At 47.7% G+C, this 17,823-nt stretch overlaps 1 protein-coding gene across 1 annotated transcript in view; it reads left to right on the top strand.

Annotated features, from left to right (window-relative positions):
* The window catches only part of cpamd8 (C3 and PZP like alpha-2-macroglobulin domain containing 8), a 40,299-nt gene that overhangs the window by 9,469 nt on the left and 13,007 nt on the right, over positions 1–17,823 (top strand). The window contains exons 15-31 of the mRNA XM_056604494.1: positions 472–641; positions 1,459–1,608; positions 1,890–2,051; positions 2,285–2,427; positions 3,140–3,202; positions 4,459–4,690; positions 6,424–6,577; positions 7,610–7,740; positions 7,853–7,904; positions 8,078–8,376; positions 9,742–9,810; positions 9,896–10,052; positions 10,178–10,354; positions 12,124–12,205; positions 15,315–15,471; positions 15,745–15,819; positions 16,981–17,146. Coding sequence (XP_056460469.1) covers positions 472–641; positions 1,459–1,608; positions 1,890–2,051; positions 2,285–2,427; positions 3,140–3,202; positions 4,459–4,690; positions 6,424–6,577; positions 7,610–7,740; positions 7,853–7,904; positions 8,078–8,376; positions 9,742–9,810; positions 9,896–10,052; positions 10,178–10,354; positions 12,124–12,205; positions 15,315–15,471; positions 15,745–15,819; positions 16,981–17,146 — 2,439 coding nt within the window. The remainder of the gene's footprint in view (positions 1–471; positions 642–1,458; positions 1,609–1,889; positions 2,052–2,284; positions 2,428–3,139; positions 3,203–4,458; positions 4,691–6,423; positions 6,578–7,609; positions 7,741–7,852; positions 7,905–8,077; positions 8,377–9,741; positions 9,811–9,895; positions 10,053–10,177; positions 10,355–12,123; positions 12,206–15,314; positions 15,472–15,744; positions 15,820–16,980; positions 17,147–17,823) is intronic.

Here is a 17,823-nt window from a genome sequence, read left to right on the forward strand (position 1 = left end):
TTTAGGATGTTATTAACAGTAAATAGGGCGCGGTGCAGTTTAAAACTAAACCTATTTGGAGGCCGGATTGATTCATCGGTCGGTGAGCCTCCCTTGGCCCTGGCCTCTGGCTGTCCAACGGTCCTCTTCGATGCGGAGGGTTTTGCGTCATAGTCCAAAGGATGCTCTGCCCTGAATCATCAGACATCATGTATGGTGCCACCTATGGCAAAAAATTAGCAGAAAAAACCATAACCGCGCAAACAGCTCCGCAGCCTAACTTCCAATGCAATAGAGACGACCAGTGTTTGGTTTAACGTCCGATTGAACCTGCTTCTCAATTATCTGTATCTTTTCAGCGTGAGCCGCTTTGGATACAAGCGTTACTGAACAACAGTAAACGGTGTATTCAGAGGCACCGCTGGCCTTTGAGACTAACCCGGATCCTCTCCTTCTCCTCCTCTCTCCTCCTCCGCGCTCTGTCTACGGCAGAACCCTCCGGGTCCCAGGCCGAGTTGGACACGTGCGTCTCCTACCTGCGCTTCCCCGTCAGCCCCGGCATGGCCCCTCTCAGCCGCCTGCTGGTGTACTACGTCAGGGAGAACGGGGAGGGCGTCACCGACAGCCTGCAGATCCCCATCCAGCCCCGCTTCGAGAACCAGGCGAGTGGAACCGCTCACCGTCAACCGTCCCCGGGTTTGGGGAGAATGAACGAGAGAGGCCATCATGGTCAAATGGCCATGATGGCCTTTTTGATTCAAGGTTCATGAGACGGTAGTCAAATCTCTGAAACTCTGCATCTTTGAAATCATAGAGTGATGAAGAAGCAGGATTGGTGCACTCCTGCCTTCGTCCATCGTGCGTGTGTGTGTGTGTGTGTGTGTGTGTGTGTGTGTGTGTGTGTGTGTGTGTGTGTGTGTGTGTGTGTGTGTGTGTGTGGATTAAAGACCAGGGTTGTGACAGGGGAGGTTGACGGGTTACGGAGGACAGCATGGTGGCAGGGCAGCAGAGCTCATTAAATGGTCTAATTTATGGCTTTGAATTGCTTGACAAAAAAACCTTTTTGGGGGCAAGTTAATGGTTGACTCCAGTGTCCAGACCTCCCTCCCCCAGGGCCCTGCCACCCCCTCTGGGGTCCCCCGCTTGCTGCCCCCGGTTTCCCCCTGGTCCTGACCCAACCATCAACCATTGTTTTGCTCTTCTTGTTGTTATTTTGGTCCTGTGACACAAGTGATTGTTAAAATGTACTAAACATCTACTTTCCGTATTTCATATTAATATCGCTACATTTTTGGTAAATAACTGTAACTAGGCTCATGTATTGAAACAAACGATATATGGATTTTGCAGTATGTTGCTTTTAGCTGATCGTTAGCTCGTTGCTTCAGATGCGTTGATTTCCTCCATAGACTCTGGTTGGTCCGCTCTGAACCTGCATGATCTTAAGGGGTTCGTGGGGTTTATCTGTGGGATCTGCAGGTGTCTGTGTCCCTCTCCGCCAACGAGTCGATGCCTGGTGAGCCGGTGAGCCTCCGGGTCAAGGCGGACAAGGGCTCCTGTGTGTGCGTGGCCACCGTGGATAAGAGCCTGTACCTCCTGAAGCCCGACTTCCAGCTCAGCCCAGACAAGGTAGGTCCCCAAAGCCAGCACCAGACCATAGATACTCTATAAACACATGGAGACGTATGTGACGCCTGCTACCCCAAGTTGCTATGAAAACAGATTGTTTAGGCGTGTTTGAATTGCGGGCACTTTGGTTGCGTAAACAGAGCACCGCTGTGTCTGGATTGGATTATGTTCAAATGGTGTGTGCGTGTATGTGTGCGTGTGTGTGTGTGTGTATGTGTGTGTGCTGATTTAACATTTGATCGCATGCACATGGTCTATCTTTTTTGCCCCCTGGCACACAGGTGTTCAAAGAGCTGGCGGACTTTGACGTGTCCGACGCGTTTGGCATCCCCAAAGACGACGGCCACTTCTGGTGGCCGGGCCTGTCGTCACGGCGACGCAGACGCTCCTCGGTCTTCCCGTGGCACTGGGACATCACCAAAGACGCACGCTTTGCCTTCACGGTGAGACAGGGTGACTGCGAAACGTCTGCGGCCTGTCTGGATCCAAGTTCTCCAATGCTGCCCCTGAAATAGATTAGATAATTTGAAGCTTTTATCTCAAACGCGCGCGTGTGTGTGTGTGTGTGTGTGTGTGTGTGTGTGTGTGTGTGTGTGTGTGTGTGTGTGTGTGTGTGTGTGTGTGTGTGTGTGTGTGTGCGTGTGTGTGTGTGTGTGCGTGTGCGTGCTCACCACAGGACACAGGCCTGGTGGTGATGACGGACGTGGTGAGCCTGAACCACCGGCAGAGCGGAGGCATGTATACAGACGAGGCGGTGCCGGCCTTCCAGCCCCACTCCTCCACCCTAATGACGGCCCTGCACTCCCGCGCCGTGCCCAGGTTAGAGACGCGTCCTCCTCCCGCCCTGTCATCCCCTCTGAAGGAGGCTCCTGTTTGTGTACCAGTTCCAACGTTTAAGTACGCCTCGGTGCCAAAGGGGGAGGAATGGAAGGATGCGCCGTCTCCGCCCAAGGGTGTTTTGGAATGCCGCTGAACGGTAGCTGTTGGATACCTAGAAGTTCCAACTTTCATGTTGTAATGTCTTGGTATTGTCACCCTAATGTAAGTGTGTTTTGTGACCGGAGCAGGCATTAAACCACAAGTATTCCCATGACAAATCCGAAAAAAAAAAAAAACTATGATTTCTTTACAACGTGGAAATATTTTCCAGAGGAATCTGAGAAAATGTCGGGGAAAAATCCTTGAAATGCTGCTGGTCTTTCTTCAACGCACCGGGGTAAATGAAGGCCGGTGTGCCGGGACCGAGGAAAGCAGATGGACCGACAATGCAGATGAATCATGTGTTTCCGTGGTGCATTCTGGAATACACATTCCTTAAAGGCACGAACAGTGCTCATCCAAGAGATTAACATTAAACACATGCTGTGACTAAAGAGGATGTTTTGGTCAACATAATACCTCTTTTAATTATGGATGGTTATACTGAAAGTGGCACTACCGCTGTGGGCTGGAGGACTGTTTTTGATGTCAGCTTGGTGTGTTTGTGTGTGTTTGTGTGCGTGCGTGTGAATGTGTGTGTTCTTGGTTGCAGAGCAGAGAAGCGCAGGAGGACATTCTTCCCGGAGACGTGGGTGTGGCACTGCCTTAATGTCAGGTATTTAACTATCTTAATGTGCGCACACACACACACACACACACACACACACACACACACACACACACACGCACACACACACGCACGCACGCACGCACACACACACACACACACACACACACACACACACACACACACACACACACACACACACACACACACACACACACACACACACACACACACACACACACACACACACACACACACAGGCGATACACTGATAGGAAGATGAGGAAAAATCAGCTAAAAAGTAAAAGAAGGAAGAAATGGTTGTACACGAGGAAGGAGAGAGGTGACAGGTGGTGGGAACAGGAAGAGAGAAAAGGGTGAAGGAGGTGTTAGGAGACGAGTGGACGCAGGAGGAGAAGAGGGGAGGAGGTGATAAAAGAAGGCCTGGGAGGAGGAGGAGAGGAGCAAAGGGGATGAATACAACATTGCAGAGGAGATGGAAGAAGGAGAGTAAAAGGAAGAAGAGAAGGAGCTGGAAAGAGGAGGAGGAGGAGAAGCATACGATGGAGGTGTTTAGTAAGCCTGTGTGTGAGGAGTTCGGACCTTCTGGCATGCTGGCAGCGTCCAGCACTGTGAATGCGGCTCATTTAAACGGATGAAGTTATCTGGGAACACGCCATCAGTTTCTCAACAGCCCCTTTCATTCATTTCCAGCCAATGTAAATGTACATAGATCTCCATATGCTTTATGCCGTTGGGCTGCGAGCCGCGAGTTCCTGCTTAATTCCTGTCGGCAGTTCAAGGCTTTTATTAGTCACATTGAGGGTATTATGGTTCATGGCTACTAATCAAGAGGAAAGGGAATTTTGTCAGAACATTCATTTTGTCCTGTCGGTGTTGGCCAAGACCAACATTCAGAATGGGTTGCCAGTAATGACCTCAGCGAGCCCCTCTCCAGTCCACACCTGACGGTTGGCCCGGCTATCTGTTATGCCGTGTGTAGGATAGTGATGAGGCGCAGGTGTTTTTGTGTTGACCCAGGTGCCTCCAACATAAAAGTCCTGTTCAAGGGTGATGGCCCAAAACCATCCCCCCTGCTGCCTTCATCTATTTCCATCCGAGTTTAGACTTCAAGGGAACAAGGTCAAAAGCATGACAAAAACACACTTACAATTTAAGAAACTTTACCAAAGCCAGATGGTATCCAAACAGGCTCATAGAATATAGAATATAGAAGTATCTGTAAAGGATCATATAATCAGATCATTCTTGTCATGTTCTACACCTCCATGCATCCCTTACAGTGCGGAGACTGGGGAAGCCGAGCTGCGATTGGACGTTCCAGATTCCATCACGACCTGGGTGACCGAGGCCATTGGCCTGTCCAAAGACACGGGGATGGGCCTGGCCAAGAGGGCGGAGCTGCGCACCTTCAAGCCCTTTTTCGTCGACTTCACCTTGCCCTACAGCGTGATCAGAGGAGAGCAGACCAAAGTCCCCCTCACCGTCTACAACTACCTGCCCACCTGCGCCGAGGTATGAACAGGACATCAGACCCACCTGTCCGTCACACGGCCGATTCTTACACAACAAACCTTCGTGTTTGGAAGACACATGTTTTCGGAGCCTGAAATTCCTATCGAGTGCGATGTTTGCGTCCGCACAGTATAAACTTTACCGTCCCGAACCAAAGCACGGTGTGAATGTGATAATGACAGGGTGACATCACCACGGCACAGCTTCAAACGAAACCCCGTCATCCGGTTTCAAAGTAAATGTTTACATGTGTGTGTGTTTTGTAAACCTGACACAAAGCCCGGCGGTCTCGTATAAAAGCACCCCTCACGTCACAGTCCAGCCGGAGTTTGCTAGGGTAACCGCTCGCGGCAGCGTGCAAAACCCGAGCCGTACAATCGCTTTGTGTTGCTCAATACAGATGAAATATATCCTTTATTTCCTCCCCATTGATGTGTTTCGTTGAATAAGAAAAACAAGCCGTAAATCAAAGCGGATAAGTGGAACAGAACGAGGTTTCGATGAATGGAGTGAATGAAACGCGGGGAGTTATTGGCATGACGGTGGGGCTCGTATCCCAGCCCCGCCGGGACAAAGGTAGTGTAATGCTCCTAAGAAAACCGTGCGGTCGGTCCACTGCTATGTTTTTTGGAAGCCCCTCGTGTTCCATCCTGTGCTTCAAACGGGTCCGTCCCGCGGCCCCACGGAGATGACATCATGTTGTCTGCAGATGAGCCTGTTAAACGGTGTGTGTGTGTGTGTGTGTGTGTGTCTGTGTGTGTGTGTGTGTGTGTGTGTGTGTGTGTGTGTGTCTGTGTCTGTGTCTGTGTCTGTGTCTGTGTCTGTGTCTGTGTCTGTGTGTGTGTGTGTGTGTGTGTGTGTGTGTGTCTGTGTGTGTGTGTGTGTCTGTGTGTCTGTGTGTCTGTGTGTGTGTGTGTGTGTGTGTGTGTGTGTGTGTGTGTGTGCGTGTGTGTGTGCATGTGCGTGCGTGCGTCGGCGCAATGTCGCATTCGCCCGGTAATGCAAACCATGGCAGAGCTCCGCTTTGATGTCGGCGCCGGCAACATGTGATTCCTATATTTCCTTTGCAGAGTTATTTACGACTAGTGGCATGTAGATGAGAACCAGTGAAAGGATCCGTCCGCATTGCTGAAGCGCTTTGGTGAAAGTTGGAGCGGTGGAGCTTAATCCTTCAGGGGAGCATAAGAAGCATGAGTCAGTCAGCATGGAAAATCCAGAATGCAATTTAGAAATCCTCCCGTGAATGCTTTTAAGAGCCTCGCTGGGAGGAAGACACGCTATGTGAGGGGTATGCCGGGCGGTTTGTCCTGTAAGACACCTGCTGCTCCTGACTTTAATCTGTTTAACATTCCTCTTCTCTATTTTCCTCTCCTATCTTCTGTCGTCTCCTCCTCTCCTCCTCTCTTCTCTCTTTTTCCTGTCCTGTCTTCTTCTGTCCTCTCCTCCTCTCTTCACTACTTCTCGTCCGCTTCTCCTCTCCTCTCCCATCCTGATATTTTTGCCCTTGTTTACTCTTCTCTCTCCTGTCATCTCCGCTCATGCTCTCGCCTCTTTCCACTCCTCTCCTCTTCTTTCCATTCCCCTCGTGTCCTGTTCTGTTTTCTTCTCTACTCTCCTGTTCTCCCTCTCGTCTCCTTTCCCCTTCTCGTGTCTTCTCTAACGTCTTACTACATTCCTCTCCCTCTCATTGACACACATATATTTTCTCTCTCCCTCTCTCCTTCTCTCCACAGGTCCATGTTAAAGTCTCCGTCCCCAAGGGCATCAAGTTTGTGGGCCACCCAGGAAAACACCACCTCACCAGGAAGAAGTGTGTCTCTCCTGGGGAGGCCACGCCCACGTCGATCGTTCTGTCCTTCACCGAACTGGGAGCTATGAACATCACAGGTGACCTGAAGACCCGATGCAATTCACAGACACTACATCCCAACAATGGGATGTCGTGAGGGGTTCAATCTGAACCCCACTAGTATAATTTTTTTTATGCATGCAACCAATTCAAGTCTTTATAAGTGAAAGAGTCCAGACTTTAAAGGATGCTTATATTCTGTGTCCAGTATTCTGATCATTAAGGCTTATCCGGATTATGATGTTTTACATCAGCGAGTACAGATCAGACCGTGCTGGGCGATTTGAATTGTGTAGTGGCATTCCAGGTCAAACAATAGCGCCTTTCTTGCAGAGCTGCTCTCCAGGGCAGCTCTTTCTCTCTCTAGGGCTGCCTCTGAGGGCAGGCCTCTGGCCCAGAAGATTTATGAGCCCCTGAGCCCGTGTGTGTGATCTGGTCCCCCACCAAGAGCTACAAACAAACAGTCCTCCCACCTTCCACAGAGCCATGCAGGAACAATGCAGTGGGGGAGAAGCCAGGGGCCTTGCTGTGACACTGCAGTGGCATGTTGATGAGTTTCGCGGGTCACTGGTGGTCAACATGGCCCCCCGCGGCCCCCTTTCGCCTGTCCCTTGACCCCGAGTCCTTCTCTCGCTCACTTCACACACACAAAGAGTCGCTGCGGACACTGGGCCACTGCGATGCATGCCCCCCGGCCCCCCCCCCCCCCCTCCCTCAAAAGAGCAGAGAACTCGCGGAGGCATGTTTTTGTTGTGCAATGTCTGTTGTGATAGATGCATTGCTTGTTCCATGCGGGGACAGCAAGCACTGCCAACACGTGCTCGCTCCGTGGTTACGCACACACGCTTGGCTCCAATCAAGGGACTGTTGATGTACGGGCAGAGTTTCAACACACGGGTTCAAGGCTTTGCAAAACTCACAATTAGACCAAAAAGTAGCCACTGAAAATAATGAATCTATGCATAAAAACATACTTTACATCCACGCATGCATACATTCCTACCTCCCTGCATGAATATATAAAACCATAAAGAAGCGTTTCATTAAGCTCCCCAATGCTTCTTCTACAGCGCGTGCGATCGCCTACAGTGAGCCAAGCTGCTGCGCTGACGGGTTGCAGACCAACAAAGTGAGCAACGACGTGGACGACCGGAGGACCCCCACTGGCCTGGACCACGTTCGCAGGAGTGTTCTGGTGGAGGTAGGTGCTGGGATCTTGCTCGGCATGTGGATGCCTTTCTACTCACCGAATCCATTTTAAATCGGTTCTATTCAATCTACCGTTCTTCAATTCTGCATCCCTCTGCTTGTAGCCAGAAGGCCTGCCCAGGGAATACACGTACAGCGTCTTCTTTTGCCCTAATGGTGAGTACAGCTGTAACCTCTCCCGACGAAGGAGTTGGCCCATGAATCCCTTCAAATCTATAACTATGTTAGAGGCTAAAGGCTACAGAACTAAGCTTTACTTGACTTGATTACATTATCAAAGTCGAAAACAACTCAGGATTGACAGTGTGTTTATTATTCCTGTGTTTTAGAGAGGATCCACATCTCCACTCCCAACAAGTACGAGTACCAGTATGTGAAGAAGCCAGCTCGCATGACCCAGTTCCAGGTGGCGGTGAAGACCCACAACGATGCCCACTTTGCCCTCTCTGGAAGCCCCCACGACAGCGCCGAGATGCTGGAGATTGTGCTGGGCGGCAGGCAGAACAGCCGCTCCTGGGTCTCGGTGGGTAAAATGGGGGAACCGTTGGTCAGTGCCGCCACGCCAGGCATCCTGTCCTGGGACGAGTTCCGCAGCTTCTGGATCAGCTGGAAGTTGGGGATGATCCAGGTAAGGCGCCGCCCACGACCCAGCTGTCTCAGTTCGATCTTTGGTGACCGTAGATGAGGATATGATGACAAAATGTAGATAGAGTCAACATAGGGCTGGGCGATTAATCGAAATTCAATCTCGATTTAGGGTCAAACGATACATACTAATATAATCGTGTTTTTTTTTGAGAACAGCTGGATATATATCTGTACATTATTTTGGATTTGAATATTTTCTTTTTGACCATTTAATGTAAAAAATAATCGTGATTATGATTTTTTCGATAATCGAGCAGCCCTAAGTCAACATATACATCTGCATTTTTCAGCAGTCGGAACGTCAGATGTTTTTTTACACAAAAATAATATGCATTATCCATTTAATTTGCACATTTAATGTTACCCTTGATTGGAAATGTATTCAAACACGAGACAGTCCTCACATGCTTACATAGGCAGATTTTCTGAACAAATCTGAACATTGACTCTCGATCGTTAAGGGTTGAGTCTGGTCAGTTCATAGCGAACCACACTGACACGTTGCGCAGGAAGGGGAAACTAGGAGAAGAACTGAGATGTAAAAACGCAGATCGGGGACATGCTACTGTTTAGTTGAGCTGTTTAGCTGTTGTGTGCAGGTTAGGAGAACGGAGTACGGGAGTCTGTGGAAAAGGCCACAGGGTCTGTGTGTTAGGAGGACTGGCGCCAGTTTTACTGGCATGGGCTGCCTGTGAGGTCACACTTAGTGGGGGCTGATGTCAGTGAGGACACTCGCTGATCCGTGGCCCCGTGCTTACATGGTACTCAGGGGCTGGCACACCCGTGGTCCTGACCCTCGACAACGCAGTCCAGGGCCTTCGCTCGGCGCCGAATCACCAAAGAGAGCAATTAAAAAACCCTGCTGTCGAGCAACGCGAGGGTTACAACCCAGTAGGATTCGTTTTTATTTTTAGGGGGCTCTTATTGCTGCTCTGGGGGTAGGGAGCTGGGGGGATACTCGGTGGGGCCGCGCTGCACATGGTCTTTGGTTTAATGCGATTACGAAACGAAACCCACGGAACGCACCAGGAGGAAATGTGCTCTAAATGGGCCCGTGTGTGTCAGTGTTTGTTGTTGTTTGTGTGTGGTTGTCGGGTGAATCACACTGGCCTCTGCCGTGCCTTGGCAGATGAACATTGCTTGTGCCCAGTATGTAGCATTCCAAAAACAGCACTAGTGACGTTTTATTCACAGTCGTTACTTCCTGGCTTTTCTTGTTGACTTTCCCGTAACGACTGTGATTATTTATCATCCAAAGCGTGACGGCCGCACCGAAATGATGGCCCAACCACTCAGAGCCAAAGTACTGCAATCACCTCCCTTTATCCCTCCCCTTTTGCTTTAGGTGGGATATGGTCTTCAGCCGTCTAATGAATCGCTGATCCTCCAATGGGGAGGCCCCCTTCCAAACCAGGTTGGAGTTTAACTTTCATATCGTAGCGATGAGATTTTAATGTTCTGAGTGGAGCTTTTAGCATTTTCTTTCGTTATTCCTGCAGATACGTCATATTGGATTCTCCACGGGCTGGGGATCAGTCGGAGAGTTTAAAATCTGGAGGAAGGAAGACTCGGACGAGAACCACAACGAAGCCTTCACCCTGGGGGTCCCGCAAAACGTGGTCCCTGGATCCGAGAAGGCCTCCGCATCCATGATCGGTAGGTTTCTCCAACTGCCTTTCGAGAATGCTCTCCCAATAAGTTCCTTGAAAGGCTTGAGGTTTAGGGTCAGGTGACACGATGGTTTTCCTACAAGCGTGTGCGTGTGTGTCTTCATGTGTTAGGGGACGTGATGGGGCCCACCCTGAACAACCTGGACAAGCTCCTGCGTCTGCCCTTCGGCTGTGGGGAGCAAAACATGATCCACTTCGCCCCGAACGTCTTTGTCCTGAAGTACCTGCAGAAGACCCGGCAGCTCAGTACAGACGTGGAGACGGAGGCCACTGACTATCTGCTGCAGGGTAAGCAGAGCACTAGCACCTTGTATTTCAGTGCAAATGAATGCCCCTTAGTCCTGCAGGTTCACATACAGTCCTTTTGGATTCTAGAACAAAGGGGGGCGGGCAAATCTGAGGCGGGAGTACAAAATATGCAATGGAAAAGCGTGAGAACTCCTTCGTTCCCTCAAAACCTTTTTCAGAAGAAAGAGCTTGCTGTTAAGACGTGGACACACATTGCAGTCAACCCTGTCTGGGTATTTTTTCGATCAGCCCACCACAATGTTTTCTGAACTCAAGAATATTGTGAGGAATTTTCTTCATCTTTTCAAATCCTTGCAAGATTTATGTCAATTGTATGCAACACAGACCAAAATTCAGTGGCAGGGACTAGATCTACCGTTCTTCTATGGAAGGGACAGAAACCAAATGAACCAGTTGGAGTTGGAAGGTGGAAAAGCTCTCCTGAAGGGGTCAGCCAGCATACCTGAGAACTAACACCATGTACCAAAAGGAGCAGCTGGTCTTTGGTCAGCTTGGTCAATCTCCAAATGCTACATCGAGAGTAAGCTAATGGGGGACCCAACATTTTCCTGCCTTTCATGTAAATGCTGCAAGGTGTGGAGGTTAACAAGATCCTATAAATCTGATTGGCCCGGGGGAACCTTTCAAGTCACTTGTTAAGACTGCTTAGCCTTATCTAATCATCAAAGCATTTGAAGAATTGGACCATAGGAAGAAGTGAGTTTTAAATTAGCTTTTGTTTTACACAAGAACCAATGTCATACCCTCTTAGAGCACAGTTCCAGAAATACGGGAGCGATAAGCCCCCCTGTAATTAAGGCTTTGAGTAATTCTCTATGTACTCCAGGGGAACACATCGTTCCATATAAATTAAGTGAAAGATTGAACAATGGACTTAAAGAAAGATTTAGAAGGATAAGGTGGAATACACTGTAACCGAGTCATTTGGGGAGCCCATTCATTGTAATACAATTCACTTTTCTTGCCAAGGACAAGTTAAGTGTTTTCCATTTCTTCAGATCTATTTTGTCTGTCTCAAATGGAAGAAAATATTTTTTGCCGGATAAAGGCTCTGGATGTTTCTTGTGATGTTAGTGCCAAAGTATTTCAACCATCGCTAGACATTTGGATGGCTTTCAAAGCTTTAAAGACCTCCTATAATACAAATCAAACTGATCATATTTAATACTGACAATGGGATTATCTGAATGTATTTGCTCTGATTTACACAATTGCATTAACAATAACTAAATTACATTTTTATCTTGAAAATCAGCCCCGGAATAGAAAAAAATACCTATAATATTACCCCTCACCATAACCTATTGAACTTTTCTTTTTTTTTACTTGAACTTTTCTTGCACCAACTTCGGTGAATTATCTCTTGCAGGGACAGGCTGTGAAAGGATCCTCAGGAATGTTGTACTGTAAATAAAAGCCGCTACGAGAACTGCCATTCATACTCTGCACCAAAGAGTCGATACATTCTAAAGCTGGAAGCCATCAATTTCATTAATTCAAAATCTGGAAGTCATCAATTTTGTATGTTCAATTGGCATTCCGATGCAGGTTTGGAAACTATGAACGCATGGGTCAATCGTTATGTGGGCCAGTCACTACCAGGATACAACAACAAAACCCTGGTTGAATTAAGAGACGGTCAACGATACAAATCTGAAAATGTTAGAATGTGTACCGCATCTTATCCAAAACTCGTTTGGTTTTGCCTTTTCATTGGCTTAATCTGTCTGTTTGGATACATCTCCCAGGCTATCAGAGGCAGCTGACCTACAAGCGCCAGGATGGGTCCTACAGTGCTTTTGGAGAGAGGGATTCTTCCGGAAGTATGTGGTAAGTCAACCGTTATTCAGACATGTTTCATTTCATGTTTGCATTCTCTGTATTTGTGTTGATATAATTGTGTTTGCCTGACCATTAACACATCTGCACAATAACATGAAGGTCCAATAGAGATGAGCTCTAATCTGATCTGAGAGATTTCTCCACATTCCTTAAGCCTCAAACTGAAGGTAGGTATGCAGCTAAGGGTTCTTATCAGCTTTACAGCATGTTGTTGTTAAATGAAAGCATTCTGTTATGAGAGTTAAAATCTGCTTGAATTTATCCTCTGCAAGTGTTTAGGCCTTGTTTACATCTCCTCGAGGCAGGCAAAAAGCCAGAGGTGTCTCATAAAGTTACCAAAGAAATCAACTTTGAAGTGGTTTAATGCTGGCCGATTGAGGCCCTGGGGCAAAGCGCATACCAGTAGTTGATTTACGAGCTGGATCGGTATTATAATATTTAATAGAGCTGAAAAACATGAACCAGCTGGGTGCATTAACCATGGGCATTTACAGACAAACAAATTGGATCCCAAAGTTAGGTAGGCTTCCATTATGTATTTGCCATTAAAGGGGGGTAAATTCTACCAAAATACCATAATAGCCCCCTACTGCACTGGCCTCCTGGACCAACTCCTACCTCTCTGCCAGTGGAGACTTTCTCAACTCCCCCTTACAAATGACTCTGTGCCCCTCTGCCTGGAAGGTAAAATCATGGTCCTCCGGTATTGTGAAAACGTTTGGACTCTTGGGGAACATTGAAATTGCCCACAGATGTCTCTGGGAGGAAATGCGGATGTTGCAAGGATTGGTGTTGAGTTTGTCCTAAAGCCCCGGGCCACACGTGTACGGGTTGGGGGGCACAGCACAGATGGTTGAACCTTCCATAAACCTCCATCAAACACTTTATGAATCCAACAGCCACGTGTTCATACGCCAAAGACAACCGCGCTGTTGTTTCTGATCCAGGGTTCAGCAGTTGAGCAGAGCCTTTATTGCTGCTCTTTAAAGCACTCTTAATGCAGTGTTAATGTATTCCAGCTTGTTAAAATACTTCAGAACGGAAATTGTTAGGGAGCAATGAAAAATATAATGACATGGGTAAGAGATGTTGTGGTAAACAGTCGAGGACTTTCGGTGATGTGGCTTTAGCACACCAATGTTGTTGGTCCAAAGGAAAGAGAGAGAAGAAGTTCAGAAGTGCACCAGCTTGCACTTGTTTAGAAGTATGGATGCGTGCGGAAAAGAGGTTGCATCCTGCAATTTGTGAGAGAAAAATGAGAAAGTGTCAACATGGCACTGTTTGAGTGTTTTCATTCTTCCGTCAGGGTCTTTCCTCAGTGGTACAAGTTTTGGCTGGCAGGGTATTTGTGTCTGCTGAAGATTGATCTAACTTTGCTATCAGTAATAGAGGAATGGGTTTTGAATACCAGAGAGAAAAAACAAGCAATATTCTTGGCAGGTGCATTTCATGTGCCAATTTCAGTTTTTTAAGGTATTTGACACAGGAACTGCATGTGTTATCTTTGGCTGGCTTACTATTTGCGAAAGAAAGCAATATTTGCTCAAATTCAAATAACATTCAATCTGCATGTTCAACAAACAATGTCATAAAAGACCAAACTATCTTTAACCGAATTCCCCAGGGTCTCGTCAAGCTATTGTACACTATGTAGGAAGCATTTATAAGATTAGCCCACAGAGAGCCAAGTTAATCTTAAACCACTAAATGTATTTTATGGTTTTCTAATTCGTGTGAAACAGCAATCTAAACATTTGTGTCGAGCTTGTGTGCATTGCCTTCTAGGGAAAATCCCTCCAGTGTACTTATTCCAAGATGGCGCTCAGAACGATTCATGAGAAGCGATTGGAGAGAAGTTTGGGAGTGGACAGTCAAAGAGCACAGTGTGAAGACGTTTCCCAATTTGACAGGGGCCTTGGGTGTGACTGATTGGTGCAACTATGGCAACCTCAGCTTCTCCACCTGCAGCCAGGCACCTCAGGCCCCGATGACATAATGTTGTTTAACGTCCGAGTAAAAGAAAACCTGAAATCCCTGTTATGCACGGAGTCCATTCCTCACCGTGTTCCCTGGGGAGCCACAACCTCCATGTGCAGCTAGGGCGAGATTGAATACCTTCCACCATGGGAGTAGGTCCCCTGTCGCCAGCTCTCCACTCCCCTGCTACTCTCACTTGGCATGTTCTTTCCCCTCCAGGGCTGTGCGTGAAATTAACGTTTGCAAATGTCTTTGTGTTCCTGCTGCTTGTGATTTTTATTTCTTTTTCCTTTTTCCTTTTTTGTTCTGTATCGTGAGCAGCTTGCCTCATCTTCTGGCGAGGGTGGACCTGGGAATTTTGTAATGGAATACGTTGCTATTATTAAGGAGCACTTGGCCGAAAGTCGGTGGACGGTTGAACAACCTCCCGCCACCACCGGGGAGGTCTGTTCTTTATGAAGGAGTGTGTGTTTATTAGCTCGGGCCATGATCCCCCCCCCAAAGGGATGCCCTTGGCTTCATGGTCATTCTGCATTTACTCCACCGTGGCTCCACTGAGATCATCCCCTCTTAAACCTTCAGTCACACTCTTGAGAGGCATGGGGTTTCACGGCAGGCATCCCTGGGGATCGGTGGGCTTGTTTAAGATGCTGAATTCTTTGGAGAATAGTCCTGGTTTCACAAGCAAAAACATACCTGATGCAGCTGGAGGAACATTGCCGCCCGGTCTTTCAACGCTGGACTGAACTAGCTGCTATTCCTCCCATACGGTTTATCCGTCCATACCTCAGTGGTCCTTGTCGATTTATTTAGCCATCTGTCTTCAGGTTCACCGTCACGCTCACTCAGTTTACCTCAGCCTAACCTCTTCCACTGTCTAAACTGTTGGGAAATGGTTCATACCGTTACATTAAAGTTAATGTGCTGTGAACTTTTGTGGTTTGAGGATGATGTATTTTAAGGATCTGTCAGAACATGTTTGAGCGGATCTTGGGAAAACACTTTTTCATCTCCCTGTCCTTTACATCTCTCTCTCTCTCTCTTTCCTATCTCTTTCTCTCCCCCTCCCCTCTCCTATCTCTCCCTCTCTCTCCTTCTATCCATGTCTTCCCTGATTCAGGTTGACAGCGTTTGTGTTGAAGTCCTTTGCCCAGTCTCGGGGCTTCATCTTTATTGACCCTGAGGAGCTGCGTGCTGCAAAGTCCTGGCTCATTAAACATCAAAGAAACGAGGGCTCCTTCCCTGCCATGGGACGCATCCTCAACAAAGACCTGCAGGTATGCCTGTGCATGAATACACTGCATGGATATATGTGCGGAGACCTATGTGGTTGCATTGGGGGAGATGGGGGATGTTAGACAAGTAGTCAAGGTGCAACCAATTCAACAGGCTACGTATAAGCCAGTAAATCCCATAGTTGTGGACCTTGTGTTTAACCATATTGTGCATTGGTAGAATGGACCAGTCGATGTACCTACCATCCCATGTATGTGTATCAAAACACGCATCACTATGTCTACTAAAACTATCCGCATTGCATATTTCAACAGGGCGGAATCCATGGGAAGATATCCCTCACAGCTTATGTGGTCGCGGCTCTCCTGGAAACGGGGATAACCACTGAGGTCAGCAGTACACCAAAACAAACCGCCACAGTCAAGTCCGTCACAATAGTAAACTTGTTTTGGTTTTTCGGAGCATTGTTTTGACCAAATAGTTTCTGATTAAAGTAGACATCCAACGCCCTATCATTTTGTCTCGAAAAACAAGTGTGCAACATCTCGGACGACGTCAATGCATCCTGAGTGTAAAAAACATCAGAGTTTAGATTGACCGCACCAGGAACAGCTTGTTCCCATGGTTTCCTGAAGTTGTCCTGGTTAATGTCCGTCACACACCTGTGCTTCATTTAATACTCTCTTATGATTATTGGCATGGTGCCTGTTCAGTCTTATAAAGAAAGTAAAACACCCTCTAAAAATCAGCATAACGGGACAATTTGCAGAACGACTGCAGTTGTTTGTGAGGGTGCACAACACTGCTGCTTACACTCATTTCTGTTGTGTTTGGTCAGTTGCGCTTCTGTGTTCTGCCTGAGATCCCACTGTCATTTCACTCCAGTAAAAGCTGGCTGTAGTTGCAGTCTTTCATGGGGATTTCCCTTGTTGACTCATGAGGGATAAATCCCCCTAATGATGGATGGATACTATAAATCAAAGCAACCTCAATTTCACCTCAATGCAAGACGGATGTAGCCATAGCAGTGGTTAGCCTCTGAGTCTGAGCCTTGTCGTTTTAGATATAATGGAATAATACCACATGAAGCCGAGCGATTAAAGCTGACCAAAAGGTTTATTACAAAAGCACACCTGTGCAAAAGCTTTCAATTAGACCACTCAAGAGCCAAAAGAGATGATGATGGAAGTGAGGATTTATGTATTGAAATATGTTTTGTGTGTATTGTGTGTGTGCGTGGATGCCCGTGTGTGTGTCTGTCTTGTGTGTGTGTGTGTGTGTGTGTGTGTGTGTGTGTGTGTGTGTGTGTGTGTGTGTGTGGGTGTGTGTGTGTGTGTGTGTGTGTGTGTGTGTGTGTGTGTGTGTGTGTGTGCATGCCTGTATGTTGTTTGTATCTTGTTTGTGTGTGTGCGTGGATGCCCGTCTGTGTGTGCATGCCTGTGTGTCTGTCTTGTGTGTGTGTGTGTGTGTGTGTGTGTGTGTGTGTGTGTGTGTGTGTGTGTGTGTGTGTGTGTGTGTGTGTGTGTGTGTGTGTGTGTGTGTGTCCTCAGGAAGAAAAGGTTGCCGTGACCAAGGCCAAGGAGTTCCTGGAGACCAACACCTACTCAGCCAACGACCCGTACACCACAGCCCTCTCTGCCTACGCCCTGGCCCTGCTCCGCAGTCCGTACGCCCCACTGGCACTACGCCGCCTCAACCACATGGCCATCACGCACGGTAAGGGCCACAGTCGCCTTCCTCCCCATCGGCCCTGAAAAGGGGGAACCCACATCGGACGTAGGGAAGCCTCAAACTAAACACATCCCCCTGACCACTCAGGCCTCAGAGGCTTCAAGGCCGATGGGAGCTGGGCAGGGTGTTTTTAGTGTGCGCGCGGGTTAGGTTAACCTCTTCGTCCCGAAATGACCCGTATCCGGGTGAAGCCTCTACCCACCAATTGCACAATACGTTTCAAGGCATTTAAACACGTGAGAAAGCAGTCGTGTGGAACACCCCTAGAAAGTTACGATTCTAAACTTTTGGTCTTTCGTTGCCATTGTTAGCTAAGCGAAAGACAATTCCAACCCCAAACAAGAAGCATGTACTACAAAAAGTAATGTATTTCATAAATGTGATGATGGAAGAGTGACTGATACTGTGACTGATTCCAACTGTCAAAATCATTTCACCCTGTGACTACAATCAATATCTATTCGCACATTTTAGCGGTTTTAGAGGAAATAGATACATTTCCTTCAATCCGAACATACGTTCTTCGTTGCCATCCTGTGGCCGTATGGTGCAATTGTTTGGCTTGGTGCCATTCAATTATATTCTCCCTGACCGTAGAGGGGTGAAGTGTCAACTGATATATTGGGTTCTCAAGACATCTACCTGTTTGTTATTCATCAAGT

Source organism: Gadus chalcogrammus, chromosome 12 (assembly GCF_026213295.1).
Source record: "Gadus chalcogrammus isolate NIFS_2021 chromosome 12, NIFS_Gcha_1.0, whole genome shotgun sequence".
NCBI classification, from domain to species: domain Eukaryota; kingdom Metazoa; phylum Chordata; class Actinopteri; order Gadiformes; family Gadidae; genus Gadus; species Gadus chalcogrammus.